This window comes from Trichoplusia ni, chromosome 1, assembly GCF_003590095.1.
Source record: "Trichoplusia ni isolate ovarian cell line Hi5 chromosome 1, tn1, whole genome shotgun sequence".
In the NCBI taxonomy this organism is placed as follows: Eukaryota; Metazoa; Arthropoda; class Insecta; order Lepidoptera; family Noctuidae; genus Trichoplusia; species Trichoplusia ni.
Window position 1 is genome coordinate 22,462,615 of NC_039478.1, and position 26,458 is coordinate 22,489,072.

A 26,458-nucleotide genomic window follows, 5' to 3' on the forward strand; every position below is an offset into this window, starting at 1 on the left:
GGAAAAGTTTCTATAATTTAAGTGTACGAGTGCTATAAGATAGGTAACTAAAAATACTGGAAAAAATATTTTTAGTTACTTTGTTCTTTCTGGGTGCCAGATTAGAGCGGGGAGTTAACTATGCGTACCAAAATTAAAATCACAAATTAACTTGACCTAATATTTAATGCATAAGTTACATAACAGTAGGATTACTGAGTTCCCTCTCTTGTCGTCCATACTCAATGGTATTCCCCTGCAAGTTGATGACTTCTTGCACAAGCGTCTTGGTGTCCAGGTCGATCTTCATCGGGTTCACGTCCGCTAGTATGTGGGTGAACAGCTTTTCTTTCGTGACTTGGACCAGGTTGTACTTTGTGGAGATCAGACCTTCTTTCCGAGCGCGCAATTTTGATAGCATTAGGAGTAGAGTCCTGCGAAAAAGTTCTTATTTAATATGCGATAGTATTTAATAAGACACAATTCGTTTGCGGACTATGCGAGCGGCGTTGTCGCTCCCGAATAGGTCTGTTAGCAATCAGAGTTAGTGCCGAAATAGGTAAATCATCATGGCTGCTGTTTTAGTAGTCTGACGAAGATGATAGAAGTAGTATATTTTATAGTAATTTTACTCTTTTTATCTTTAGATTGTAACCTGTGTGAAACCTACGAAAACTTTTTTCTACTCAGTCACTTTTCAAATACCTTTCATTTCCGATGGTGCTATGCTTGTGTGGAAGGCTAGCGTATCTGGCAATAGAACTATCATAACGAGCCACTGTGTAGTTCTTTAATTGTAGTCTGAAATTAGAAAGAAACAGTTTTATTTTGGACCCATTTTTTCCTTTTTAAAACGACTCCCGCATTCATGAATTTAGTTGTGTAGCGGGGGGTTTTTTAAATATGCAACTCCTAGCACACATCACAGGATCACATAAATACTTGATACAGCAACTATTGATGTTACCTGTAATAAAAGTCATCATCCTCTGCGCCCCAGTTCCAATAGAAGTTGGAATATCCATTCACGGCCCTATATTGTTCCGGAGTTAATGACGTCACGCCCCCGAAGATAAGTCTGTAGGGGAGTCTGAAAAATAGGTTATCTAGGCAGCCTTCACAAAACTTAGGGCAGAGAATAATCATGGATAAGTGGTTATTCCGAGAAAATGGTATATTTATGCAGGTTTCGTGAAGTTAAATCGTAAGATGTACTTTTAGATGTCTTTCGGATATACACAGTCAGCCCGATCCTATTTGACTTTAATGAGGATGTTAAAACCTTCTCTGGAAGTAAATAGTCAAAGTAATACTGTTTAACACCAAAAACACAACTGACTTCAAATAATAACTGCTAAGCCAAACTTGATAATTTTTTATGGCACCAAATAACAGGATATTTCACGTGAAATGAGAAAAAAGCAACAAAATTGCTCATCCGAATTGGGTCCAAAGCTTTTTGGACAAAAAAAAATCCTATCAAATTAAAATCCTCCTCCTTATTTAATCTTTTAAGAATATTTTGATTTGGAAGTAATAAAACTTATAACCTACACAGCCTACATAGCTTAGGTAGACTGATACCGACTTATAACCAAAGGATTCTACAGCTGGCGACATGTGCGTGGGGTTCTCCTGGCAGGAGTACGAGATCCTCTCGTCCTCGGGGATGAGGTCCACGTCGTGGAAGATCAGGCAGTCCCAGCTGCCGAACCGCTGGCTCTCCAGGAAAGCGATGTTGTATAATGTGCCTTTGTTGAACTTTTCGTTACCTATTGTTAAAAAAGAACTTTTATAAGGCAATCATTTATAATTAGTTTCCCTTATTAAAGAGAAGAGCAATTGACAATAGGTGTTGTGTTGGTTTGGGGTGATCCATCAACTCGTCCGTTCCGCGGCCATGCCTCTATAATTTTAAATCTATATAATTATAGTAACATCAATGCAACCTGTTCGATATTCTTATTCAATGGCGTAGTTGATGGTTCACTAGCCGCGTTTTGAAATAGGCAGCTACACTGCCTTGTTAATGTATATTTTCAGGGCTTTTTACTCGACTTTAAGCCTCCAAATATCCACTAATTCTTAACACAGTATATGAGAAAAACATACAGGGTGATAAATCACCACCACAGTAATCACCACCCTACAAATAACTTACCGTATTGTTCGACGACAAATATTCTGTATTCCAGCAGTTGTTTCTGTAACAGCGGATGAATGTAGCGCAGGAGTACAGCCAGGTGTTCCTTCCGATCACTGGAAATAAACTGGTGTTCTACAGGTCATGTGACTGAGTAGGAACAAAAACACTTTGATGAGAACACAAAATTTCAAAAATGAAAATATGTAGATCATATGTACGGCTTTTTTCTGTTTTACGCAAAACCATCGAACGGATTTAGACAAAACTCAGTACACAGATAGTTTATAACCAGTATTAAAATATAGGATTTTTTACCCCGATTTTTTGTTCCTGTGTGATCATTTTCTATTTGTAGCAGGCGGGGGCCTTGCGGTCAACAGCTTGTTAAGTAATGTTCACCTATAATTATCTATACTAATATATAAAGCTAAAGAGTTTGTTTGTTAGTTTGAACGCGCTAATCTCAGGAACTACTGGTCCAAATTGAAAAAATCTTTTTGTGTTGAATAGACCATTCATCGAGGAAGGCTATAAATCATCACGCTGCGACTAATAGGAGCGAAGATACAATTACAAATTACAAATTGGTTTAGTACGTTATTTAACACTTATTGTAACAATATTATTATAAATAAATAAATATTCTAAAAGTCTCTTTCACTTTTTATATTTGTTGCAATTGGAAACGACGAAGTACAAGGCATACAATTAAATAGTATTAAAATATTAATACTAAAACAATGCGGGCTGTTTCCATGAGTCCTAGAACTGAGAATCGTGAAAGGATAAAGTTCTTATCATTTATATTCTGATAAATCTTGTAGAAATGTTATATATACAAACCGGTATGGAACTATAACGGCGACGCGATATCTGGCGCGGCAGTGGGCAGGGTTGTAGTACCCTCCTGTCTTCACGTGAGGGTTCTCTCGAGCGACCAAGTCTAGAGTCGGTTCCTGCTTGTTGACTATTATTCGTCCTAAGAAAACAAGGAAAGGATCATGAATTTGTATGGATAGGAGAAAACTGAAAATTTATTTCTTTTCTATTTGAGTTCTGTCAACATCTTTTTCACGAAAGATTTGTATGAATTTGGGATGAATTCATTTAAAACGGTCCAGTCGTTTCGATGGACTTCAGTGACATACGTACAGAGTAGACTTATTTATCAAAAGAAATAGTGGGCTTTTGTACTACTTTTAATATGAGAATTCTTGTAAACATTAAATGATAAAAAATGTTGTTTACTAACCAAAATAAGTATTATTCGTTTGACAGGTGGGGGTGTCAGATAAAAAGTTTTTCGGAGAGTCGTCATCACCTAAAATATTTAATATTTCAGTATTAAATTCACTATCTAACTGTATAAAATTATGAACATAAAATTAAAAACGCAAAAAGAAACTCTCCGGCGGGGAATCGAACCCCGGTCTCCCGCGTGACAGGCGGGGATACTTACCACTATACTACCGAAGATGTGAACAATATGACAAAATTAAGCTTCATGTTTGTAGGACTGACCTTAAATGCTAAGAGCATTGAATTAACGACCATTTGCTTAACAAAACATACAAACTAAGAGTCAGTGAGTCTTACCCATATATTTAAACCATGGCTTCATTGCTACGAACCAGTAATATGAGGAGTTAAACGATTCTTCAAACGCTGTTAACAAGTACAAGTGTGAGAACTTTATTGACGTGATTTGATATATGTGTTGAAGAAATATACTTATTATACTTAAACAGCCCTTAGATATACTTAGTATATTTATAACGTGATGCACTGTTAGGAATTGCTTTTAACACCACCTCTAATGCAACATTTTCAAATAAGGTTATTGTGAAACCAAATCTGCAGTCCCAAATAAAGTAGGTAGGTAACTGTTATTGCGTAGATATGCGACAAAAAAATTACAAGGTCCCGTCAAGGAGAATTCCTACGCTAAGACTAAGAAGACCAAGAATTATATATATATATATATAGGATTTAAATCCTTGTGTCGCGGGGATTTCACAAACATTCAAGTCACTTTATCATTCGTGGATCACACAAATGCTTGTCCTACGCGGGGATCGAACCCGCGACACGTCGCGCACTGTGTTTTTGGCTTGGAGAATTCAACCGCTTGGCTATCCGAGCAGTCATTTTTGCAATAACAAAAGTAAAAACTTACACATAGATATACCGGATGAGTTGATTATGATAGGATATTTATAATATTCAACACTTTTATTCTCAATTTCTTCAGAGGCGTTTGGCCAGGCGTTGAAATAGTACAGTCTGTCGATCCCAGCACTTTGGAGCAAGTTCAGATAGACGGACACATTGAAGTAACATTGGAGCAAGAACAACAGTGATAGGACGAAGAGCCATCGTCGTCTGGTGCAGTGGATGTTGTAGCCATCTTTGGCACAACCGAAGCCGAAGAGGATCCCGAAGGTCTGGCAGCTGCTTCTCGTTTCCTCCGCGTTTATGTTATTCATGACTGCTGGTGTATGGAACAGGTTGGTTAGGTAATGGTAATGGCAAGGTTATTATGAAGGTAAAGGTTTGTGAGAATGTTTGTTATCTTTACGATCAAACGGCAAGACCATTTTGGTGGAGTTTGGTTTGGATTGGAATAGCTGTAATTCTGGTTTAACACTTGAGATTCTCATCACGAGTACCGGAAGGAATTTAATCCATTGGTCGCGAGGAGTTTCACTAACATCCAACTCATCCTCGCAAAAGACGCCCAGACTCGGAACAACCGTTCGTGGATCACACAAATGCTTGTCCTATCCCATGCGGGGACCGAACCCTTGTCACACTTTCTCAGGAGAGAAAGGAAAGTTATAGGTAATACTCAACCGCATAAGCGTGAATGTCGAGCGCTTTGACCTCCGGGTAGTAACGACTGAAAAAGACAACCAATCGCAGTGCTAATGATATCATTACTCACCTTTAGGTAAAGCAAGCCTTAAAAATAGTGAGTCTTGGCTCCTTAGACAATTTTACACAGCCTCCAATTGAGAATACAAAAATATTTTTTACAGTTTACAAATTTATGCAACTTCTGTCAATTTTAATGTCAGTTCATGTTTACATAGCTCGTCATTAGAAACAGCTAAGTTTTTATAACCTCTTTCAAGAAAATTATTTACAAAAAGGTCTTAGTACAGACCTAGCATTTACTTTATTCTAGGCTATACAGTTTAACTCCAACAAACAATTTTTCGGAAGAAAAACCGAAGATAAAGTCTGAAGGTGTGATAATCTACTTTTTACCTGATAGGTAACCATAAATGCATTCAAAGAAAATCTTGGAAAAAAGATCGGAAAGCGCGTGCTCAAAGAATTATAATTGCCATTCAACGTGGCAATGCTGCCAGCCTCATGGAGACGTTTTCCGGCTTTGGCAGGAATTAAGTTGTCTTTTTAATCTCTTTGTAAAATAAAATAACTCAATACATGGTAAAAACATTTATTTCTGTTAAACGACGAGAAAATAAACTTCAGACCGAACGAAGACTGTTGTAGAAATACTACTTTTTCTACTATTACCAGAGTAACAAGGTCTTTCGAGATATTAAGTTACCCGAAATTAACCTCTTTTCGACCAGAATTCATATGCTGTGCAGACGTCTAGCAGCTATCGCCTTCAGGTTCAAATCCTGTCGGCTGTATGTCATGGTCCTTCCATGCATCCTTATGATCCGCTGCATCAAACTCTTCGTGTCCAGTTTGATCCTCATGGGGTTGACGTCAGCCAAAATGTGGGTGTACAGCTTCTTCTCAGACACTTTGATTATCTTGTATTGGGTTGTGGATAGCCCTTCCTTGTGGTACCGTAGTCTCGATAGTAAGAGGAAGAGGATTCTGTAAAGCGAAATTTATATCTAAAGGGACATTTGTGTTGTCTATTGATTTTTGTTTTACCGATGAATCGAAATGACTCTATTGCCAATTTGTGTCAAAAAAACAACGCCAAGTGGTCTTAAAACTAGTAAAGCTTATATTATGAGTACTAGACAACCGATAAACATACTTATGTATTTCTAAATAAATACATAATACAGAGTAAATTACACCCAGACAAATAAAAATGTCCGTGCTCTTCACATTAAAATTTGTCCTGGGTGGAATCGAACCCACGACCTCCAGCACTAAACTACTAGACCAATAAATCCAGTCTTTGATATTATTTTGATTGGACAGATGCTACAAATACATTCTTGTACAATAAATAAGTAAAGTGTCCTTAGGACTAGAAGTGATAGGAATTAGAGATACCAAATAAATTATAAGAATCAATTATAACATAACCTCTCTCTTCCGCATTCGTTATAAGGATGTGGCAGCGTAGCGTATCGGGCAATCGATGGATCATATCTCGAAATCGTGATGTTCTTTGCGAGTATTCTGAAAATTATTTGACCATAGTAATATGAAGATGGCAAGACAGCGTGATTATGGTTGCGCTAGTTTCTTCTCACGTAGCAAGAGCACTGAAAGGTTAAGGATGTAGGGTGAATCTGGGAGCTATTCATTTTTTTAATAACGATCAAAAAGTTCTACTTATGAGCCAGATTTAACAATTTTTTAATAAAATAATACCAGCCTAGCCTTCCCGTATAGAAGATATAAGCATTAGTCACCACGCTTGCTCACTGCGGGGCGATTTCAGATGTTCCTTTAAGATGATTTCCTTAACATTATGTCAGTATTATAGGCTCTTCTTTTTGGGATCGACCATCTCTTGCATATAAATACATGCATTGGATCGCAGGGCCACCACGAAAAAAGGTTATTGAGTAAATTAAAATTTGAATTACCCAAATCAGCCTCTCGGTTCTGTACAAACGCAACTGCCTAGCTTGAAGAGGTCGTAGAAAGTAAAGCCTCACCTGCCACGAACGTCATCGTCCTCTCCGCCCCAGTTCCAATAGAAGTTGGAGTATCCGTTGACGGCTTCATATTGTGCTGGAGTGAGTGACGTCACGCCGCCGAATATTTTCGAGTAAGGTAGTCTAAAAATTTTAACCGTGGCTTAGTGTTAGTTAAGTTTTCAGTACCTAGAGTAAATGAGAGTAAGCAAAGAGAAGATTGATGAAATTAAAGCAGCGTTTTATGATTGCAAGGATGGCGTAGTGGTTTTGTCATCGCGCCAAATCTACTCGTCGCGACGTGTTGCGTGTTCGATCCCACGTAGGAGAAGTCTTTGTGTTATCCACAAATTATTGGATGGGTGTCTTTTTGAGTCAAGGGACTCCTAATTTTCGTGTGAACCCTGCGAATGGGATCTTTCGTGAATTTCTTACTGTGGGAATCATTAAGACCGCCTATTGGGGCACCATGTAATTACAAACATAACTAGGGATTTGTATAAAATTCTGTACTTATGTGGTGTGCAATTAAGAATATTCTATATATCTATAATTATTAAAAAAAAAAGAAAAAAGAACAGAATTTTAGACTAAAGATATGAAATAAATATGACTTTATATTTAATTTTAGTCACTTATAACCAAAGGACTCGACAGCTGCTGCCATGTGCGTGGGGTTCTCCTGGCAGGAGTACGGGATCCTCTCGTCCTCGGGGATGAGGTCCACATCGTGAAAGATCAGGCAGTCCCAGCTGCCGAACCGCTGGCTCTCCAGGAACGCGATGTTATATAATGTGCCTTTGTTGAACTTTTCTTTACCTACGCAGAAAAGTACATATGCGGTGGTCTATAAGACGAGTAATATGCACAAAGCTCTCTATTTATATTAAATCCAGAGGGTTTACCACCACGTCGCGCGTCGTAAATAAATATTATTATAGTCGTGAAAACGAGACAGACTTATACACATGACATAGAGCGGCATCTCTCTTCGAGAGAAACAAAAATATAAAGAGTAAGTAACTCAATCCACTATATTCTGAAACCAACTTAATTCTAAAGTAAAAGTAAAGAAACGAACTACAAATGTTATAACTAAGCACTTACCGAACTGCTCCACAACAAACACTCTGTAATCCAACAACTGTTTCTTTAACAAGGGATGGAGGTAATGCAGTAATATTATCAAGTTTTTTCTGCGATCCCTAGAAAATAACAAAATAGGTACATTGTAATTCAATAGAAAGAGATTTGGCCCTGAGGTCGTCCCTGAAGAAATTACAAAAAACCGCCACTCATTTTCAAATCAAAATATAATGCTAAAACGCTTTCTATAAACATTATTAGGATTATTTGCTCATCAAGAACACATTCAATATAATCAATTTAATTTAACTTGTTATGCGAAAGATGGTGTCATGTTTATACATTTCTGCAAAAGCTTTAAATTGGTCGGGTAGGCAAGAAAAAGAAAAACCTTTTGTAATTATGGAGAGAGTCGTCGAAAACTGTCACTAACCGGTATGGAATTATAATGGCCACTCGATGCGTAGGGCGGCAGTGCGCAGGCGCATGACGCCCTCCTCGTTTTACAAACAGGAGTTCTTTCTGCACCTTTTTCAATTGCAGTTCAAGCTTTTCCACCTTTATTGGCTCTAAAGTAAATAATGTATTTTTTAAATATTAAATAGAATAGGTTGCGTTTGAGTTCTATCAATTGCATTATCTTACATTTGTCAAGAAGGATCAGTTGACATACATTATTGAAGATGACTTAAACTTACCAAAAGCAGACATGTTTACTACACAAGCGCGTAAGTCTTTTGAATATTTAGGAGAGTCCCCACTACCTAAAACAATAAGAATGATAAAGATCTGTTTTTCTCATTTGTTTATTACATAAGACATGCTTAATACTATAAAAATCGGTATATTACGAGGCTCTGATACAGAGTAACTGAATATAAAATTAATATTTACCTAATCTTTTAAACTGATCCTTCATGGCCATAAACCAGTCATATGAAGTATTGTACTGATTTCCAAGTTCTGTAAATTATTTAATAAACTATAAACCGAGATCATGAAGGACCGGCGCTAAGACACGAGTTCTTAATGCCTGTCTGTTCACGATATAGGTAAACTTTGATTAATAAAATATGGTAGATCACGTATTCATTGAGAATACGTTAAGGAAATCTATACTAATATATAAAGCTGAAGAGTTTGTTTGTTTGTTTGAACGCGCTAATCTCAGGAACTACAGGATCGAATTGATTTTTTTTTTTGTATTGAATAGACCATTCATTGAGGAAGGTTTTAGGATATAAATTATCACGCTGCGACTAATAGGAGCGAAGATACAATGGAAAATGCGGAAAAAAACGGGCAGGTATAAATCATAACTTATATCTTCTAACCACGCAGACGAAGTTGCGGGCAACAGCTAGTATGTAATATGCAGAGTAGACACGCCCATAATAGTATTTTTAGTAGTATCTTTCCTGATGATGATTCATTATTATTATAATGCAACGGGTTATTCACACCGCATGCGTACTAATCGAGATTGCCCGACTAGTTGCGGTTGCGGCGGGGTCGCGATTTGCAGTAAGACTCGCGATCGCGCCGCCTTGTCAGCTCCTGATTAGACTTCGTTTGGGTCCGAAACTAGTGGGGCAATCCCAATAAAAGCGTGAGTTAACCGTAACATAATACGGTTCGTACAACATCACAGTACGGTCACCTCATGTTAATCCATTATCTCAAACAACTCACCCATTGCTATGTCTGTTGAATTTATTAATGGATACTTGTATGGCTTCCAATCATTCCCTGTAGTTTGATAGTCCAACGAGTCTTCTTCACTACATACAGTAGACGTTTCTACACTTATTGCTAATACATTAGCACTTGTATCGGTAGAGAAACTTTTCGTAATGTACGTAGTATCATACAATACTTTGTAATAACTTGACATGTTGAAGTAACACTCCAATAGAAAAAGAATGGAAAGAGCTATTAGGAAGCGTTTCCGAGTAAGGTTTATGTAAAAACCCATTGCTGTTCTTGTCAAGTGATTTCTTTGTTTGGACGAAGTAAATTCGCAATGGATATAAAAGTTCCGGAAATTTACATTTTGGTGTAACATTAAACATAATCTATGCGGTCATTTGGGATTCTTGTTTTAGAATTACTTATGCTATGAATAAATCTGTGAAGAAAAACTACAAAAGTCAGTACTTAGTAGAGATTTGGAAAATAGATAAGTTAAGTTATACATTTTACCAAGAGAATGGGATTGGAAGAAACTGAACAGAAGCTATCGGTAGCTACAGCTAGGTAAATATATTACAGCTTAGTCCATCTAAAGCTTGCCCGTAAAAGAGCTCCATGTAACCATTTTACGAGTATTTGTATCTAATCCTTTATTTGTGTGGTGTCCAATAAAGAGTTGTTCTTACTATGTTAGATACACATATTTTATTAGATTTATTATCAGCTATTAGTGCCCCACTGCAGGGCAAAGGCCTCCCTTCTCCCCTTTCATTTATCTCGGTCTAAGACTAACGGAGTCGAGTTCGTCACTCCACCTTCTTCTGGGCCTGCTGCAAGGTCTCCTCTTGTCCTTATCCATCCATCTTAATGATGGACTTAAAAACCAGTACAATATAAAATACAGGAAATGGACAGGTTACTTATAAACAAAAATTAACTCACTTTGGTTTACAGTTTTCGACGTGTTCATGTCTTACTTACGCCAAATATTTTTTAAAGCCCTTGATTTGAAACTAATCTCTCAAGGCTCTCATTTTGATCATGGAATAGTCAGGTTCCGAGAAAAGCAGCTAAAGCCACTGGGTTTTCAGTATAAGTGGCAAGATGCGATGGAGAGCTAAATGTCGAAACGTTATTGGTGTAAACATTGAAACTCCGACAATAAAGCGTCTCTCCTTAATTATACGGTACAATTTAAGATATTAGATACAATTTTCATTGAAAATTTAATAAATTTCTACGAAGGAAGATTACTACATTTATTTTGACATCTGCCATTTCATACAATAGGTCTGTGATTTTTGCCTTTTTTTGTGATTGTTTTTCTTGTTCATCTTTTTGATTATGTGGAAGGGAGTGATTTCCAAAATACTCTCGAGCAAACACGAAATACTAAATACAGCTGAGGAGTACAAGTAGGGTGCGTGTGGTTCTAAAGAGTTCTGAACGTAACTCCAAGGAATCTATGGATATTCTATTTTGGCAGATGACATAAATCATATTTGGAAGTCTCTAAAAATAATTTCAGTAGTAAAGTCGTAAAAATTATTGTCGATCATTGAAAATTACCTAAGTATCAAATGATTCGTGTTAAAAGTTGGGCTTTCATTAAGGTGCACAGCTTGAGGCAAAGCTGTGCATGTCTTATCGTTACTGGGATACATGCTCGGTATTTTTTCCACTCCCCAAAGCACTCGAAACTTCAGAACAGCTCAGAAATAAAAGACTGATATCTGCCCATTAATTTGTCATAACATAATATGGGGGCAATTTAGCTTTTTAGGATTAAAAGTACCATAACTTGAGCATAATGTAGAAGTAAATTGATAATTTAATTAAGTTAGTCTTTTGGAAGTTCATTAATGTATGTTAGTTATTATAGTTTGAAGTAAATATGGTCGTGTTGGTGGTGAATGTAGGGCGGGCGGAGGCTGGCTCCGCGCTCGTTTAGGGCTGGGCTTGCACTGGCGAGGTTGCGGGATTGCCTCGACACTTGTGTGAGTACCCCTGACAAGTATAACTTTGACTCTGCAGCTTCCTCTGTGTGCTAAAGGTGAGGAGTCAGTTTTTCCTTTTATACGTCATGTGATTGTGTTGTGGTCTCCAAGACTGTCATCTGCGTATTGCACTGTCAACGTGAAATGCTGTCATTTGGTCGCATAAAATTTTGGTCTGGCTCAGCAGTTTCTATTTGAAGTCAGTTGTATCTTTTTGTTGTTATAAATTATTATTATTATTTTCTATTTCTTCTCCATTGACTGTTGTTTGCCCTTTCAATATGATTGAACTCATTTAATTATAAAGTTTCAGGTTACAATAGAGAGTAAAACAATAAACAAAAATGATCGATTATAAAGAAAAAGATAAACGTCCGCGTTCGTTAGACGATTGCGGCTTTGACTGTTTCCACAAAATACATGAGTGTACACCTGAAGAATCTTTAGGAAACTTCGTTCGTTGTTCGAGGTACACCCACAGGCGATGGTTGCTGCTACTATCCGTACTGTTCATGGTTGAATGGTACTATTTATACAATTACTCGGAATATAGGAAAGATTTGGAAAGTAATATTTATAAGCTAGGTTATGCTAACGCGAGCACGAATAATCATAATGTGCCTGGAGAGGCTGATTTAGTTTATAAGTATTCCTTGAAAAATTCTTCGGAAATTTTAATGGGTGAGTAGGTGTATAATATCTTTTTAATTATTTTCCATTTTGATTGAGTCATAAGTGTCAGTAGTCACTTAATATTTGCTACTGTATCATCATTTAATTTACTTACCACTCGATCCATATAAAAAATTTCGTTGCAGATTACAAGCACGAATATAATTCTTCTTATTATTGGTTCATGTCAATGAAACATTTATTTAAGAATATTGGTAAGTTTATTTTGTACGTAAGAAAAATAAGGGATCATATCAGTTAATAAAATGCTTGTTGCATTATATTGTGTTTTAACACCAACGATAATTACGAGTGGAAACTTGGAATAGAAGAATGCTTTGTAGGATGCCCTGGGAATCCAACCCGATGGTTCTGACGACCTAGAAAGTTAGCTGGCTTGAACCGGATGTACTCGTAGGAGTGTGAGCTTCAGAGTATTCCAGAGGGCTCTACCACCACGTGTAAAAGTAATATTACTATGGTCGTGGACGCGTGCCAGCGGACTCGTGGCGTAACTTGGAGAGCCCAGTCCGGTGGTGGATTTCGATAGGCTGAGCTGATTGATTCAATAAGCTTTTAATATTGTTTAAGGTGAAGAAGAGACTCGCAGATATTCTGAAGGCGTACCTAGCTGTCAATTAAATGAGTCTTCTTTGGGTAAGTCAATGATGTTATTATTCTAGAGAAAAAATACTATGGCAGTTATAATGATCTACTTATTTCCCAAAAGATGTAGAAATCCAGATTTAAGAAGCGCAATCTGTTCTGCTCTCTTACGAAAAAGAGCCTTAGCTTGTCGGTTAAAAAACTTTGAATTTTTTCCAGGTCCAATATTAGTAGACAAAAGTATCCCGGACCTCAAATGGGTTGAGGACCGGAATACCGACGTGAGTCCAGGTGGTTACTACGCACCTGTGGACTGCCGCGCATCACATCGAGTGGCTATTATAGTTCCATACCGGTAGGTCAACTACAAACAAGAACATATCACATCAGTCAGGCTTAAAAAAAGATAACGTCCCCTGAGTTTGTTTTGACATTTCTTCTCAGGGTAGTTAGATAGGAAACATCGACTGCAGCGTTCTAAAAAAAAGGTGTACAAGTGATGCTTGTCTTTGTGCATGTGATTTGAATTTTCTAAACGCAGGTGTCGTTTTTTTCTACCTTGTATCCGACGCAGTATACTAAAATGTCCACGTTCATACGGGAGTAAACTTTCTTCCCAAAGAAAGATTGTTGCTGTTGTGGAAGCCAGAGGGCGGAAGCATAAAGCTTCTTCATTTTATTTTCATATAAAGTTTGTGCAAAATTGTTTCGTATTTTCCAGTAATCGGAAAATGAATTTAGCTGTCCTCCTTCGCTATTTGCATCCGTTTCTGAAGAAGCAATTATTGGAGTACAGGATATTCGTCATTGAGCAATACGGTGAGTCTTGAGACCTAATCTAAATTGTCAACTACAAAAGTATTGTGAAGGATGGTTTTATAATGGAGTTTAATTTTATGGCGAACCCTTGTTTTAAGCCGTCTTAATATTCTTTAATTATTGTCACAGTGTTATCAAAGCGGATATACGTTGTAAAATTGGAGATCCTTATCCGAATGGAAAATTTATAGGATTTGGGACATTTCTATCAACTTTTACTATCCTATTGTAGCTAATTAGGTATACATAGCGCATTTGATATCTAGATCCTTAGTGCATTCGTGGCAATTGATCATCTGTGCCAAACGGGATGTTCTTAATAGATTTTATCTCAAAAATCTTTGCTCTAACAGGTATAGAACAATTCAACAAAGGCACATTATATAACATTGCATTCCTGGAGAGCCAGCGGTTCGGCAGCTGGGACTGCCTGATCTTCCACGACGTGGACCTCATCCCCGAGGACGAGAGGATCTCCTACACCTGCATGAAGTACCCCACTCATATGTCTCCGTCAGTCGAATCACAAAACTATAAGTATGTGAACGTCTTAGCCTTGAATACCTTGAATACATTTTGATTTTTGATTTGTCTAGTACTAGACAATGTTTTTTTTCACATGAAAATATAATGCTTTTCAGTTTGTTCGTATAGTAAGGACTTCCTTTTACTTTGAATGCTCTTACGTAGGTAATTTAGATTTCAGAAGTGTCTCTTGCGTAAGTTTTAAAATTAAATACTCAGTGTATGAGTTGTCAGGAACTTTCAATCCTCATTATAATGTAACCAATTCATCTAGTTTTACATTGTTTATTTTGATGTTGTAAATATAATTATGTTAATTTCGTGCTGGTTGAGGAAAATCTTTTTGTTTTTACAGTTTAGCCTACGAAACTCTATTCGGTGGCGTGACGTCACTTATGCCTGACCAATATATCGCTGTCAATGGCTACTCTAACTTCTACTGGAGTTGGGGTGCCGAAGACGACGATATGTATATTAGGTCAGACATTCATTTTTAAGGATCATTTATTAAGACATGAATAGAATGATCGTGCGTAAGATGTACATTACAAAGCCACGCAGCTCCGGTATCATCGCCTACAATGTCTGGCAGTTCGCAGTTTTTGGCCCGAAGATTCCGTTACAATCTACTTATACTGAACATGTAAGAAAGAGAAAACCTGAATCTAACGAGCCACAATCGCTTAGATGTCTCGTTGTCTCTCTTGCTCGGATTTGGAAAATTGCATTGACATTGTCAATTAATGTCATGGGGCTTTTATATATGTAGGGTATCCCAAAAATGATGAAATCATGTGAAAAAAGTAGCATTTTTGAAATTTTTCTATTTGTCCATATACGTGTGGTGATAGTATATATTCTTCAATTTTCAGACTACAATCTGCAAAACTACCAATGCTTCGATACAACAGCACTATAGCCAGGTTCGCTACTTTGCCTCACGAGCGCAATAGAGCAGGAAAGGATAGGTAATAATAACACCTTTTGTAACATATACCAACACATTTTTTTTAGGTTTCTCAAATTTTCCCTCATTTCTGGAACGTCTTTTCATTTGATTAAAGAAAAAAATCGCCCAAATTGCCCGATGTTCCCAAAACAATTTGAAGTCAATTAATTAATAACCATTGCTTACTTCTCTCGACAGGTACTTTTTCCTTGACTATTCAAAACTTCGGTACCAGGTTGAAGGCTTGCGTTCAACAAAGTACAAGTTGTTGAGCGTAGTCAAGCGGAAACTGTACACTCACATTCTAGCCGACGTGAACCCCATCAGAATGAAAATAGCGATGAAGAGCATAATGAGGCAGCTCGCCAAACTCTTTGGGAATAAACTGTCCTACAGTGGAGCAGAAGTAAAGGAAGGCGAACTCTATCACGTGGTGGAGAGGAAATCTCTGACGCGTCTGTGAAATGACGAGATAATGGGTCGGTCGCAATGCATGGTGCAGGATTAGCTCTCAAGTCCCAATGAACATTTGAGATTTAAGATTTTATATCATCATGTGTTACCCAACCAGTAATTATCGCCAAAATTGTCACCATGAATTTAATGATCTGTTTCTGACATGTATTGTTACTCTTTTGTAACCTTTGCGCTAGGAATATATAAGAAAAATACAAAAACATAGAAAAACCGAGACAACTCGTAAAAGCCAGGAAGCCTTGCCTTAAATTTTATAACGCACTTTGTAAAATTTTGTAGATTTACTTTATTTTTAACTTTCTGTGATGTCGTTTTGTAATTGATACACTTTTGTTTTAATTAAAGTTTTCACTGAATGTTTTTTGTTTTGTCTTTAACGAATGTTCGGAGACCTGTGTTTAATAAACTCCTGGCGCCAAATTCTCTATTTCCGAGGCACGGCTTCAATTCGCTTCAGCGCGGCGTTAACTGCCGGTAATAAGTCTCGGAAACAATTGAACGAACATATACCAAGCCTTGTAGATCACCTTGTAGCTGGAGCGAGTTGTTTGTGATGTTCTACTTCTACTGTTTGTTAGACAGACACTTTAGTTAATGAAGTATGTCTGAGTAAGGATTTTAAAGGTAGGCTTTAGTCCTAATTTTAGGTACAAGGATCCTTTTTTAATTATATGATACGTAAAATCGCGGCCACTTATAACTTTCAAACAAAAGATAAGGTAGGATACCTTTCATACATTTTTATAAGTAATATGTGATGATGATGATGATAACGTCAAGGTCAACTACCAATGAGTAAAATGGATTCTAACTGATGACTACACAAAACGAATCTTGTTTATTGAATCACAAATGTTTGTAAACTGGCAAAAATGTCTGTAGAAGCGGTATGCTTACACATCCATGTTTATGTGTAGCTTACCGCCACCTTATATATCATTGCCATTCAGTTTTAGTCATGAAAGCCTACGTGCCCGTCAGAAAACTTGTCAAAGCAGTTTCTACACATCGTGGTGCCAGTAAGTAGACCAACATTTTTATTTCTTTTGCATTTGGATTCTAATCGATCAGTAGATCAGATGTTTTTGATTCGCCGTCGTGGATCACACAAATACTTGTCCTGCTGATCGAACCCAGGGCACGTCGCTGTAGTGACATTTCACCACTCGGTAATCTGTACAGGCAATTTTGTTTTCGACTTTGTTTGACTCCCATCCTCCCTGATATTAATACTTATGCCGTCACAATGGTTTTACAAGTATACATGTCACATGCACAAATATACCTATTACATATATTCCCCAATCCCGTACAGTACTCAATTTCATCAACAGAATGGGAGCGTCGTAACTCTTTGCATGAATGTCTGGACTCATCCAAAGAGCCGAGAAGAAGAAAGGATGTAAGGAGGAAATGGAAGGCCTGGATCACGATGCTGCTATTCACATCAGGAGTGTACTACATCTACACGCACCGGGCAGACCTGTTCCCGGATTTATTTGAACGTGACCTGCCAGTTATTGCAGAGGTTGTAGCTAATACTGAAGCTTATACGAAAGCAGCAAAAGGTAAGAAATATAAAGAAAAAATATATTTTAATCTGTTTATTTCCATGAAACAAAAATAAAATAAAATTCTAAATATTACATAAGTAGCAAAAATCTATTACGTCTAGATTGTAGACCCTTATGGAGTCACAGTCTTAAGAAAATATTTTTTTAGATTATTTAGAGGATGTAAGTTTATCAATACCACGTGTTTTTAATGGACTTTGTAATTATTTTAACATCAAAAACATCTTTAGATACTACTGAATCAAATTCGATATTTTTTATGGGATCAGCAATATTTCAAGTAAAATTAAATAGAATCAACAAAATTGGTTCATTCAGTGCAAAGTTCTGAGGAGAAAATGCAAATGAATTAAGAACCCCTCCCTTTTGAAGTCGTTTAAGAGTAGATTCTTGTGTAAAAAGTTCTAAAGTGGATGAGAAGTAAATAAGGATGAGTAAATTCATAGTATGATTGCAGTGCTTCGCCCATCTAATGCAGTGGACACCATTGAAAGTTATGACCCAAAAACGTTGGAATATCCTGACGAAGCGATTAAATACAAAAACGAGTCGCTAGGTAAGTTCTTTCATAATCATCTCGTTTATATACCTAATATATATTCTTATACAGAACTAGACCATTGCCTATTTATGTATACGTACAAATGTGTTTAAAATATGTTAAGTACGTTACTCACATTTCTGGTTAGTCTGGTTAGAAAGAAGTCTGTTTTCTGGTTTAGGACCAGATGGCCCTGAGTGAATGTGAAAAAAATATTCAATTTTTAGGTTTTGAAGCAGAAGCGCGGACGGAGGCTCAAAATTTGCCAACTTGCAGGCTGAAGGAACCACTTGGTGAGCTTAACAGACTGTAGTGCCTATTAACTATGTAGTTACCATCTTTATAAATATAAGTATCTTTCTATGACAAGTTTATATGCCACTAAAGTCCATCCAAACGGCTGGACCGATTTGGATGATTTTATGGCATTTGGTGGCGCCCAGAATGGTTTAGATTTAAAAATCACCCCAGCAGAACGAAGTTCATATAATTCGATATGTTAGAAAAGGACCAATTATTTCCATCCAAGTCAAAAATAATTTGTTTTTCAATTTTCTTGTTGTACAATTTACATACATCAAATATACAAACGTAGATTTTAAAACCAAACGTTACCTAATTTCCCTTACCTAATTCTTAATAATAAAGATTTCTACTGATCTTACGAACAGTTTAATCTTCTTTTAAATATTCTGAGAATGAGGAAAACCGTTACGTTTGTTTTTGAAGAGATAAAAACCAAGTTTTAGGACATTGGAACCTCTTTTATTGGTACTATACTAATTTTGTCACTTTACCCAAGTTTGGTCTTTTCTTAGCACATTATATTGTGAAACTTTTTCTATTATACCCCTTGAACATCCTTTCCAACGCCTTTTTTTATTCTTATTATTGTCACGATCTTCGGATGCCCAAAAGTTTTTGTCCAGGAGACCTATCGCCACGTCTTAAATTAAAAATACTGCGGGTAAATAAGGGAGATGGCACTATACGCCTTGTGTTGCGGTGTCTCACTTCCACAATCATATAATATTTCTTTAAGACTGTAGGATACAGAATTTCTGGATGTGTTATTTTTTGTTTTAATTTTAGGAAAGGTACATATAAATAAAACGAGTGTTAATTATACTGATGAAAATATACATCCTCAAGTGAAGAAAGGAGGTTATTACCGGCCTTTGGATTGCAAACCTAAGCATCGAGTCGGTATAATTGTGCCATATAGGTAAGTCTGGGATCTCTGTAGTCCATGAGACAGGCAAAAGATTCCTGAAACTCTCAAATATCCAACAAATCGCGTTTTTGTAAGAGCTCTTATGAGTTTGTAAGAAGTAGTCCCTGAGATAGTTAAATCTTCGGAGTTTGGAGATAATGATGTGTACAAAAAGTCTCCATAATAAAATCATTGTAAAACCTATTAGGAACATCTAAGAAGAGCATGTGTTACATAAATAATTTCTAAAACATAGAACTAGCGTACGATGGCATTTACTAAATGTTTTATGTTCAACATTTCAGGAATCGCTTACACAATTTGGGCATATTCTTATACAACATACATCCATTTTTAATGAATCAAAAGTTGGAGTACCAAATATTTGTCATTGAACAACAAGGTAAACAGTTAAAAGGCATTTTCTAAGCATCCTTAAAATAACTAGAATCTAGAGAAAAACGTCAGTGATATAGGTAAATTCTGACCCAAAATAACAGCGGCTGGCAACGCCTATACATACCCTCTATATTTAGCACAAATAAATTTAAATCATATCTACGTCATTTAAAGACAAAGGGAGCAAAACTGGTTCACACACGTCACGTGCACACGTGAGTATTGCACCTTAAATGGGCAAAATCAATGATTCCAAAATGTTCACAGTTATGATGGTCAAATGATTTTGGAATATCGTCCGTATCAGGAAAAAGGCAGCGTTTGACGACCTCCGTGGTCGACTGGCGTACGCACCGGTTTCAAGGTGTCGTTAGCTCTGAGGTCCCGGGTTCGATCCCCGGTCAGGTCAATGTAAAAATCACATTTCCTACATTGTCTCGGGTCTGGGTGTTTGTGGTACCTTTGTTGTATCTGAATTCCATAACACAAGTGCTTTAGCAACTTACTTTGGGTTCAGAACATTGTCTGTGATGTTGTCCGCATTTATTTATTTATTTAAAATAATAGTCCTTTGCAAGATACGAGTAGAAACATCACACATCATTGCAGTGTAACAATTTAATTAAAGTATTTTCCGAAAATCCGTGACGTTCCAATTGTTTCACATTTTAGACAAAGGCCTCTTCAATAAAGGACGTCTCTTGAACGCCGGGTTCCAAGAGATGATGAAATTCAACTCGTTTCATTGCGTGATATTCCATGACTTGGATTTGCTGCCGCTGAACGCCAGCATTCTGTACACATGCCCGATGCTGCCGAGACATTTGTGTGCGAAGGTTGACGATACAGTACTCAGAAGGGAATACAAGTAAGTAGGACCATGATACCACTTTCTTCTTCTATACCACCACTGTGGAAGATAAAAGCTCTGTTCTCACACCACTCTAACGAGATAACCGATTTTTTTTCAAAAATGTCTTGGAACACCGCATAATTCATCTTTAATACAAAATTGTTCATGGTTCCCGATGTAGCAATTTCAATATAGTTTATATTGAAATCGCTCCGTCGGGAACTATGATGCCATAGACAGACAGACAGGCAGTCACGTCAAACTTACAACACCCCTCTATTTGCATCGGAGGTAAAATTATTACTTGAAGAAATGACGTGATTTACCATTTTTTAGTATGACGTTCAAATTCAAGTCAATTTTCGGTGGTGTCGTCGCCATGACTGTGGAACAGTTTCAGAGAGCTAACGGATACTCCAACCTTTATTTCGGATGGGGAGGAGAGGATAACGACATGTTTTGGAGGTAGGTCTTATTTTAATTTTGTACAAAACAGCATTAATATAGTTAATTTCCATTCAAACATCTGGATATTCCTAGGTGGAAGGTAACGTTGCAAAATGAGGCATCATTTATCAGCATTGAGGCGTTGCAAGTTCTGCGGTAACGTTTTTAAAATATCATTTTTATTTAGACAAAATTGCAACAAAAATACCGTTGCAGTGTAGGTTTAGCAAAATGTTTTACTATTGCCAGTTTTGTTTTACTCAATGACTCCCGTAATACTTATCGAATTCATTCCTTGCATAAGTAATCAGACTCACTCGTGGATAACACACATGGATTACATACGCGGGAATTTCATAGAATCCGCGTCACAATGCGTCCAGTAGGTTTAATGTCGTGAATTTTACCTTTCGGCTATCCGTGCAGTCATGTTTCAGGTTTCGTACGATGTTTCATATTTTTCAGGCTCCGCGCCGCCGGCTATCCCATTGTGAGGTACAGTAAAAAGGTTGGCGTATACGAAGTCCTTCCTCATGATCGTGAACCTGAAAATCTTTTCAGGTAATGTTTTTTAATGTATAGGTACCACATCATTAATGTTCTAGAGCTTTGCTTTTAATGTAAGTATTATCTTGATAAGCAACTATCTTCTTCCTACTCTTTCCTTTTACACAAATTTCACATTTTCTTTTTCTTCCATTCCGTCCTGTCACTCGTCAAATCACATTCCCGGGCAACATCTAGTGTTTTATACGTACCCACTTATTGTATTTAAGTCTATACCTAATTTATTACCATACCTAATAAGCGCACTCAGATAGGAATGCACAAATAGCTGCGGCGAACCGATAATATGCCAGCCATTTAGTGTCAGTCAATCCATTCGTCACCGACAATATATAATACACATTATGACGATATCAGCAACATTCGACCGTAAATTAGTTCATCTACAAAAGTGATTGTGTGTTAAGGAATAAACTTATTTTTTCTTCGGACTTTTATGCATTAAAGAGTTCAAGAGGTCGTAAATGGGAATTTGGGACATGTACCTACGGTCTCGTGTCAAATCAAACTCCTTAAAGCAAAGGTTAAATGCTTGCATTGTTTCTATTTACGTAGGAGTAAATAGAAACAATACAAATCACATGAATGTGTGGAGATCTTTCATTTTTGTGATGAATCGTGACTTTGAGGCATTGAGATATATCTACATACATATTGTGTTTCTAAGTCAATGCTTTGAGGAGCTGGATGCTCAAAGTCACGTTCGCGAAATGTCATTCGTTTTCATACATTCGAGCGCTTTGGTGACGATTGTTGAAATAACGCTTTTCTAGACGGACTGTTAATTTAAAAAGCAAGTGGTTCTACTGAGCCAGCAGGATTGTACGAAAGAGGCAAAAGGAGGACCATGGGTGGGTTTAGTCCGTAAAAATCTAACACTTCTTGCCGCTCTACCCAAAGCGCGAAGATTCATTTGATGAAAAAAAATGTCCTCTGGTTTTAACTTAACAATGCGCATAATCTTATTATATTTAACTCATTAAAACTGTAATTTTAGGTTTCATTTACTAAGCAGAGCAATGGAGAGATACAAAACGGATGGACTTGGCGATTCTGAATACTATGTAATAACGACGAAGTTTTATCATCTGTGCACGTATATGTTGGTGGATATTAACCCGAGAGGCGATAATATTACCGAAATCAATAATAAATGGGCGAATACTAGTGTCAATACTGTCAATTATAAACAATAAAGCGTTACAAGAATTGTGGGACTTTTATATGAACCTCCTGTAATAAACTATCTATATATGGAAGTGATATAAAATTTACGTAATAATATGTTAAATTGTTCGAACAAATCTGAGTATGAACTGCCACTTATCTGAACATACTTCCCCTCAGAAAGTTAGGCATTCTTTTTCGTGTTATTGTTCCTAGTAAATAGTCGAACGACATTTTTCTTCATATTTTAAATTCAATTCAAATAGGTATCTAAATAACGTCGCATATAAAAATTACTAAAAAAATTTAGAAGTATAAAAAATAAGGGCTTTTGTGTAATCGGTTCACACATGGTTTGCGTTTGAATGGTTTTTTTTTTTGAGTTTTTTTTATGACCAGCTAACAATATTTACTATACACAGAAAACTGCCAAAAAGTATGTACAACAACTCTATACGCATCATTGATGAAAAAAAAACTTATCCGATAGAATAGAAACCATGTACGAACTGTCCGTTAGAAGTAGCTCAACATTTTCAGCTAAAAAAGAACAATGGTTGTGTAGGTGTTCCGCAAAGCCTTTTGCCCGTATATCACTAGAATTGCTTGCCGTGTTCACTCGAAATACACTTTGAAATATTGAACGTTGCGCCCGGAATACAATATAATCTGTGGTCTGTTGTTGTTGATTTAGGCTGTCTAGGAAATACACAAGCTTTATTGCAGGTTGAAAAATGATTGTATTTTTTTCTTTTAAAAATACAACTAACTTTTGTAGGTCGTTAGTGATAGTTGTTCATAAGAAATCATTACATATTAGTTACATGGTATTCTTAAATTCGCAATTACAAGTTTAAGTAAACATTAATTTATAGTAGGCATATCTATACATATTAATGGTAGGAAACCTAATATTTAAAGGGTTCCGTGCCTTTCAACCGTTTTTTCTTTTGTGTATTTGTACGGAGCTTTAGTGCGCACTGGAACAATCAGAAGATATTTTTTATTATGGAAGGGCCATGGGAAGAAGAACAAAATTATAGGTACTATGGCCGTTACTATGTAACCTATTAAAAGTAAGTTTTTTCATACTGATGAAATCTCTGCATTAACTATAACGTTTTCAAATAATCTAAGTAGCAGCTATACACACACGGCACACACCTTGATGTTATTTTATTAGGTAGGGGAGAGCGGGGCTGAAAGTGCCGATTTTGACAAATTCTTTTAAGATTCGGATAAAACAAGTACTATGTCTGAAATTAGTGGTTCATCCTAAGCCAAATTTAATCTATTTTTCGAATTTAACTTTAGATTTTGCACATTTTTAATAGTTTTTATGAAAATGCGATTTTTTTATACAGAGGCGGCAAGGCACTACCAACCCCAATCTGGGGCATGTTGTGCCGTAGCTGAGGTCGGTTGTGCCGTTGATAAATCTGGGGGTTTTATATGAATTAAAATTAATTAGGAAATTAAAACACATCAGTTTTATAATAATATATTTATTCGTTATATTTTTTAATATAAATCAACAGTTTTTAAAGTTTAATTGTATAATACTAAGTATTATAATAAAAAAAAAACAAGGAACCTTCTTATGTAATTATTCAAACATAAAAACGTATTTTTAATCAATAGTTGGTACTTATTTTTATGCAAATGAGATCAATTATTAAAAATATCAGTCTATATGGACTAGTAAACTACCTGCTATAAACAGTAAAGATTTCTCTTTCATTACTATGTTCCAAAATGATTAACTTTTTAATCAGTCTCGAGTCTTTTTAAGAAATAAAAAATATACCAAAACTAGTTACTCTCCAGGTGATTGATCAGAATAACAATTAGGACATACAAATGCTTGGTTTTCTTCATCTTCAATACATTGCAAATGGGCTAAATTCTTCTCTGCATTCAATCCATTGTTCTCCAGGGGCAGAGTTAGAATGGGCATCACAACAAATGATACAGAACCATTCTTGTTCGTCATCTTGCAATACTCTTCTCTTAGCGGGGTTTTTAGTCGGCTTTTTTGTTTGTTTACCCTTTCCCTTGCATCTTCCCGTCCCTTTTCCCTTAACCTTCTTTTCTTCTGCTAAAGCATTTTTCTCTGGAGTGTCCGTAAGAATAGCTGTCTTTCTTTTACGTGCTTTAGTATGTCCAATTAGTCGGGGAGGTGCTTTAGTCAGTGGTCTTATTAGCTCTGGTGAGAAAACTGCTGCATTTTTATCTCCTGTGTTATTATCAACTGATTGAGGAGGCTGGAAACTGCAGCAAGGGATAGGTTCCGGAGAGCACTGACGTGTCTCTTGCTCTTGATTACCTGATGGTGCTCTAGTACACTCAACGCTGCAGTCGCTTGGCCCAGGACAACAATACTGAAACAATATAGGTTGGTTAGGGGTTGGTTGTCCGCGGCACAAGCAGCCCCACATGAACGGCACATTTTACCCCGTTTATGATAGTGTGATATTTTGTCTCACATATAAAAATCACTGTACACGAAGCATTAAAATTACACTGCATAACAAACTAGGATAAATAACAAACATTTTACAAAAACTCGCATATTAAAAGCTCGAAAAATGCTAGCTTGAGACCAAAAAGTATTGAAACGAAAATATTTACTTACCTGGCGCTGGAGGACCCTCACATGCAGTGCGACTCGGTCTGCGTGGCTGACGAAACTAAAATGGCAGCCGCGTGTGCGCAACTGTTAGGCCTTACGCGACACAATACGATCGTATATCTATCTGTTTCCGTTTTTGAGATATTCGCGTCGGCACAATTTACCCCCGGCACTTTCAGCCCCGCTCTCCCCTAAGTATTAGTAGAACAATACTTATTCTAACTACGATTTCATTCAGATACTTATGATATCCAAGGCGAAGATTTGGGTTACTTATTAATCACACAATTTATCACCCAAACCGAATTTATTACAAGATAATTGTAATACGTATAACAGAAACGTGTTTAGCGACCACAAAAATCTGCAGCACAAGATGCTAGGTGTTTAGTTCATTCACAACGCGATAGATGTCGCTAAGTATAAGTTAATCTCTGTGAAATTATAATGACATGTGAAAAAATATTAAAACAATAGCAAAAACAAACTCTCATTGAAATCTTTACGTAAAGTCATGCAAGAAGACTAAGTTTAAACAACTCTGTATTTTTATAATGCGAGAAATGGAGCGCGTTCTGCAATGTTGCCATAAGCCGGTTTACTCCCTAAATATAGGTAATCATGAAAATAATGGAGTTATGGAATGCCGACAGCATGTGTGATCTTGAAGTTTTTTTTGAATTTGTATTTTTGATTTAAATTAATATAAATTAATAAATGATGAAGCTGTTAGTGTAATGATTGATTGTTTTATGTTAATTCTGATATTGGCATGGTGACCGCACAGAAGTAAATGCATTTTTTCAAACAATATTTTTATTGTTTAATTAAATTTTTACTTTCTCAAAACTCAAATACAAAGCCCGATAAGTCCGGGTAGAAATATTTGTTAACCTGGCAAGAACAGCGTGTTCCTTCAAAATAGGTTCCCTTGCAGTAGCTGTCAGTTGAATATTGCGGTTTGCGGTAGATAGTGACGGCTTCGCGTGTGTTTTCCGCATTGACAATATTTCTAATTTTCGCACTTTCACCGATTTAGCTTACTCACGTTGTGTCGTAACTTAAATTTACGTGTCGAAGTTTCCATTACGGCGTGCTCGTTATAAACCGGCTGTTATGGTTGTCAAGTTCGTGTAGCCAGTGTTTTTGTCGTGTGACTGTTTTTTTTTGTGAAATTCCTTCCTGATTTTTGGCGCAACTTGTTTGGAAACTATAAGTGCTTGGAAAACAAGGTGAGAACTGCAAGCGT

At 36.7% G+C, this 26,458-nt stretch overlaps 5 protein-coding genes and 1 non-coding gene across 10 annotated transcripts in view; 3 read left to right on the plus strand and 3 right to left on the minus strand.

Moving 5' to 3' along the window:
- Positions 1-146: 146 nt before the first annotated feature.
- LOC113492584 (beta-1,4-galactosyltransferase 4-like) lies at positions 147-4,611 on the minus strand. Its single transcript, XM_026870132.1, has 8 exons — positions 4,302-4,611; positions 3,378-3,446; positions 2,969-3,104; positions 2,141-2,238; positions 1,568-1,751; positions 947-1,069; positions 685-780; positions 147-413 (listed from the first exon to the last, which is right to left on the minus strand). The coding sequence occupies exons 1-8, from the start codon at positions 4,609-4,611 to the stop codon at positions 176-178; spliced, it is 1,254 nt and encodes a 417-aa protein (XP_026725933.1). The 3' UTR covers positions 147-175.
- LOC113499620 (beta-1,4-N-acetylgalactosaminyltransferase bre-4-like) lies at positions 3,429-9,235 on the minus strand. The gene is made up of 11 exons (XM_026880156.1): positions 8,974-9,235; positions 8,778-8,843; positions 8,513-8,648; positions 8,101-8,198; positions 7,629-7,812; positions 7,015-7,137; positions 6,434-6,529; positions 5,070-5,986; positions 4,302-4,613; positions 3,722-3,790; positions 3,429-3,446 (listed from the first exon to the last, which is right to left on the minus strand). The coding sequence occupies exons 1-8, from the start codon at positions 9,002-9,004 to the stop codon at positions 5,734-5,736; spliced, it is 987 nt and encodes a 328-aa protein (XP_026735957.1). The 5' UTR covers positions 9,005-9,235; the 3' UTR covers positions 3,429-3,446; positions 3,722-3,790; positions 4,302-4,613; positions 5,070-5,733.
- On the minus strand, positions 3,530-3,601 carry Trnad-guc. The gene has a single exon. It is a non-coding gene; the product is annotated as a tRNA-Asp (tRNA).
- A 2,030-nt stretch (positions 9,236-11,265) lies between the features above and the next one.
- Positions 11,266-16,173, plus strand: LOC113499630 (beta-1,4-galactosyltransferase 4-like). 4 transcript variants are annotated; one of them, XM_026880166.1, is made up of 10 exons: positions 11,266-11,768; positions 12,076-12,449; positions 12,587-12,655; positions 13,032-13,097; positions 13,266-13,401; positions 13,768-13,865; positions 14,219-14,402; positions 14,746-14,868; positions 15,263-15,358; positions 15,538-16,173. In XM_026880166.1, the coding sequence occupies exons 2-10, from the start codon at positions 12,113-12,115 to the stop codon at positions 15,800-15,802; spliced, it is 1,374 nt and encodes a 457-aa protein (XP_026735967.1). In that variant the 5' UTR covers positions 11,266-11,768; positions 12,076-12,112; the 3' UTR covers positions 15,803-16,173. The 4 variants fall into 4 exon arrangements, with proteins under 4 accessions (XP_026735967.1, XP_026735975.1, XP_026735990.1 ...); XM_026880174.1 differs by having other exon boundaries at positions 11,266-11,610; XM_026880189.1 differs by lacking the exons at positions 11,266-11,768; positions 14,746-14,868.
- A 257-nt stretch (positions 16,174-16,430) lies between these two features.
- Positions 16,431-22,872, plus strand: LOC113499655 (beta-1,4-N-acetylgalactosaminyltransferase bre-4-like). Its single transcript, XM_026880199.1, has 11 exons — positions 16,431-16,440; positions 16,767-16,835; positions 17,151-17,384; positions 17,848-17,946; positions 18,159-18,224; positions 19,024-19,156; positions 19,450-19,547; positions 20,216-20,411; positions 20,733-20,861; positions 21,309-21,404; positions 22,408-22,872. Exons 2-11 carry the CDS (start codon positions 16,775-16,777, stop codon positions 22,604-22,606), a joined length of 1,311 nt encoding a protein of 436 aa, XP_026736000.1. The 5' UTR covers positions 16,431-16,440; positions 16,767-16,774; the 3' UTR covers positions 22,607-22,872.
- Positions 22,873-26,157: 3,285 nt separating this feature from the next.
- LOC113499674 (beta-1,4-N-acetylgalactosaminyltransferase bre-4-like) overlaps positions 26,158-26,458 on the plus strand; it is a 205,458-nt gene continuing 205,157 nt past the window's right edge. For both annotated transcript variants that reach the window (XM_026880231.1, XM_026880222.1), the window contains exon 1: positions 26,158-26,441. The gene's annotated coding sequence lies outside the window, so the exon portion shown is untranslated. The remainder of the gene's footprint in view (positions 26,442-26,458) is intronic.

What these genes read in the sequence shown, in the direction of transcription:
- LOC113499655 (XM_026880199.1), top strand. Translation starts at nt 16,775, where the DNA reads ATGAAAGCCTACGTGCCCGTCAGAAAACTTGTCAAAGCAGTTTCTACA. An exon ending in TTATACGAAAGCAGCAAAAG is followed by an intron (nt 17,385 to 17,847) that starts GTAAGAAATATA and finishes GTATGATTGCAG; the next exon opens with TGCTTCGCCCATCTAATGCA. An exon ending in ATTTGTCATTGAACAACAAG is followed by an intron (nt 19,548 to 20,215) that starts GTAAACAGTTAA and finishes TTCACATTTTAG; the next exon opens with ACAAAGGCCTCTTCAATAAA.
- LOC113499620 (XM_026880156.1), bottom strand. Translation starts at nt 9,004, where the DNA reads ATGGCCATGAAGGATCAGTTTAAAAGATTAG. An exon ending in AGTAAACATGTCTGCTTTTG is followed by an intron (nt 8,649 to 8,777) that starts GTAAGTTTAAGT and finishes TATTTACTTTAG; the next exon opens with AGCCAATAAAGGTGGAAAAG. An exon ending in GTCGAGTCCTTTGGTTATAA is followed by an intron (nt 7,138 to 7,628) that starts GTGACTAAAATT and finishes TAAAATTTTTAG; the next exon opens with ACTACCTTACTCGAAAATAT.
- LOC113499630 (XM_026880166.1), top strand. Translation starts at nt 12,113, where the DNA reads ATGATCGATTATAAAGAAAAAGATAAACGTCCGCGTTCGTTAGACGAT. An exon ending in ACATTTATTTAAGAATATTG is followed by an intron (nt 12,656 to 13,031) that starts GTAAGTTTATTT and finishes ATATTGTTTAAG; the next exon opens with GTGAAGAAGAGACTCGCAGA. An exon ending in ATTCGTCATTGAGCAATACG is followed by an intron (nt 13,866 to 14,218) that starts GTGAGTCTTGAG and finishes TTGCTCTAACAG; the next exon opens with GTATAGAACAATTCAACAAA.
- LOC113492584 (XM_026870132.1), bottom strand. Translation starts at nt 4,611, where the DNA reads ATGAATAACATAAACGCGGAGGAAACGAGAAGCAGCTGCCAGACCTTC. An exon ending in GCCGTTATAGTTCCATACCG is followed by an intron (nt 2,239 to 2,968) that starts GTTTGTATATAT and finishes GTTTATTTCCAG; the next exon opens with TGATCGGAAGGAACACCTGG. An exon ending in AGCACCATCGGAAATGAAAG is followed by an intron (nt 414 to 684) that starts GTATTTGAAAAG and finishes ACTTTTTCGCAG; the next exon opens with GACTCTACTCCTAATGCTAT.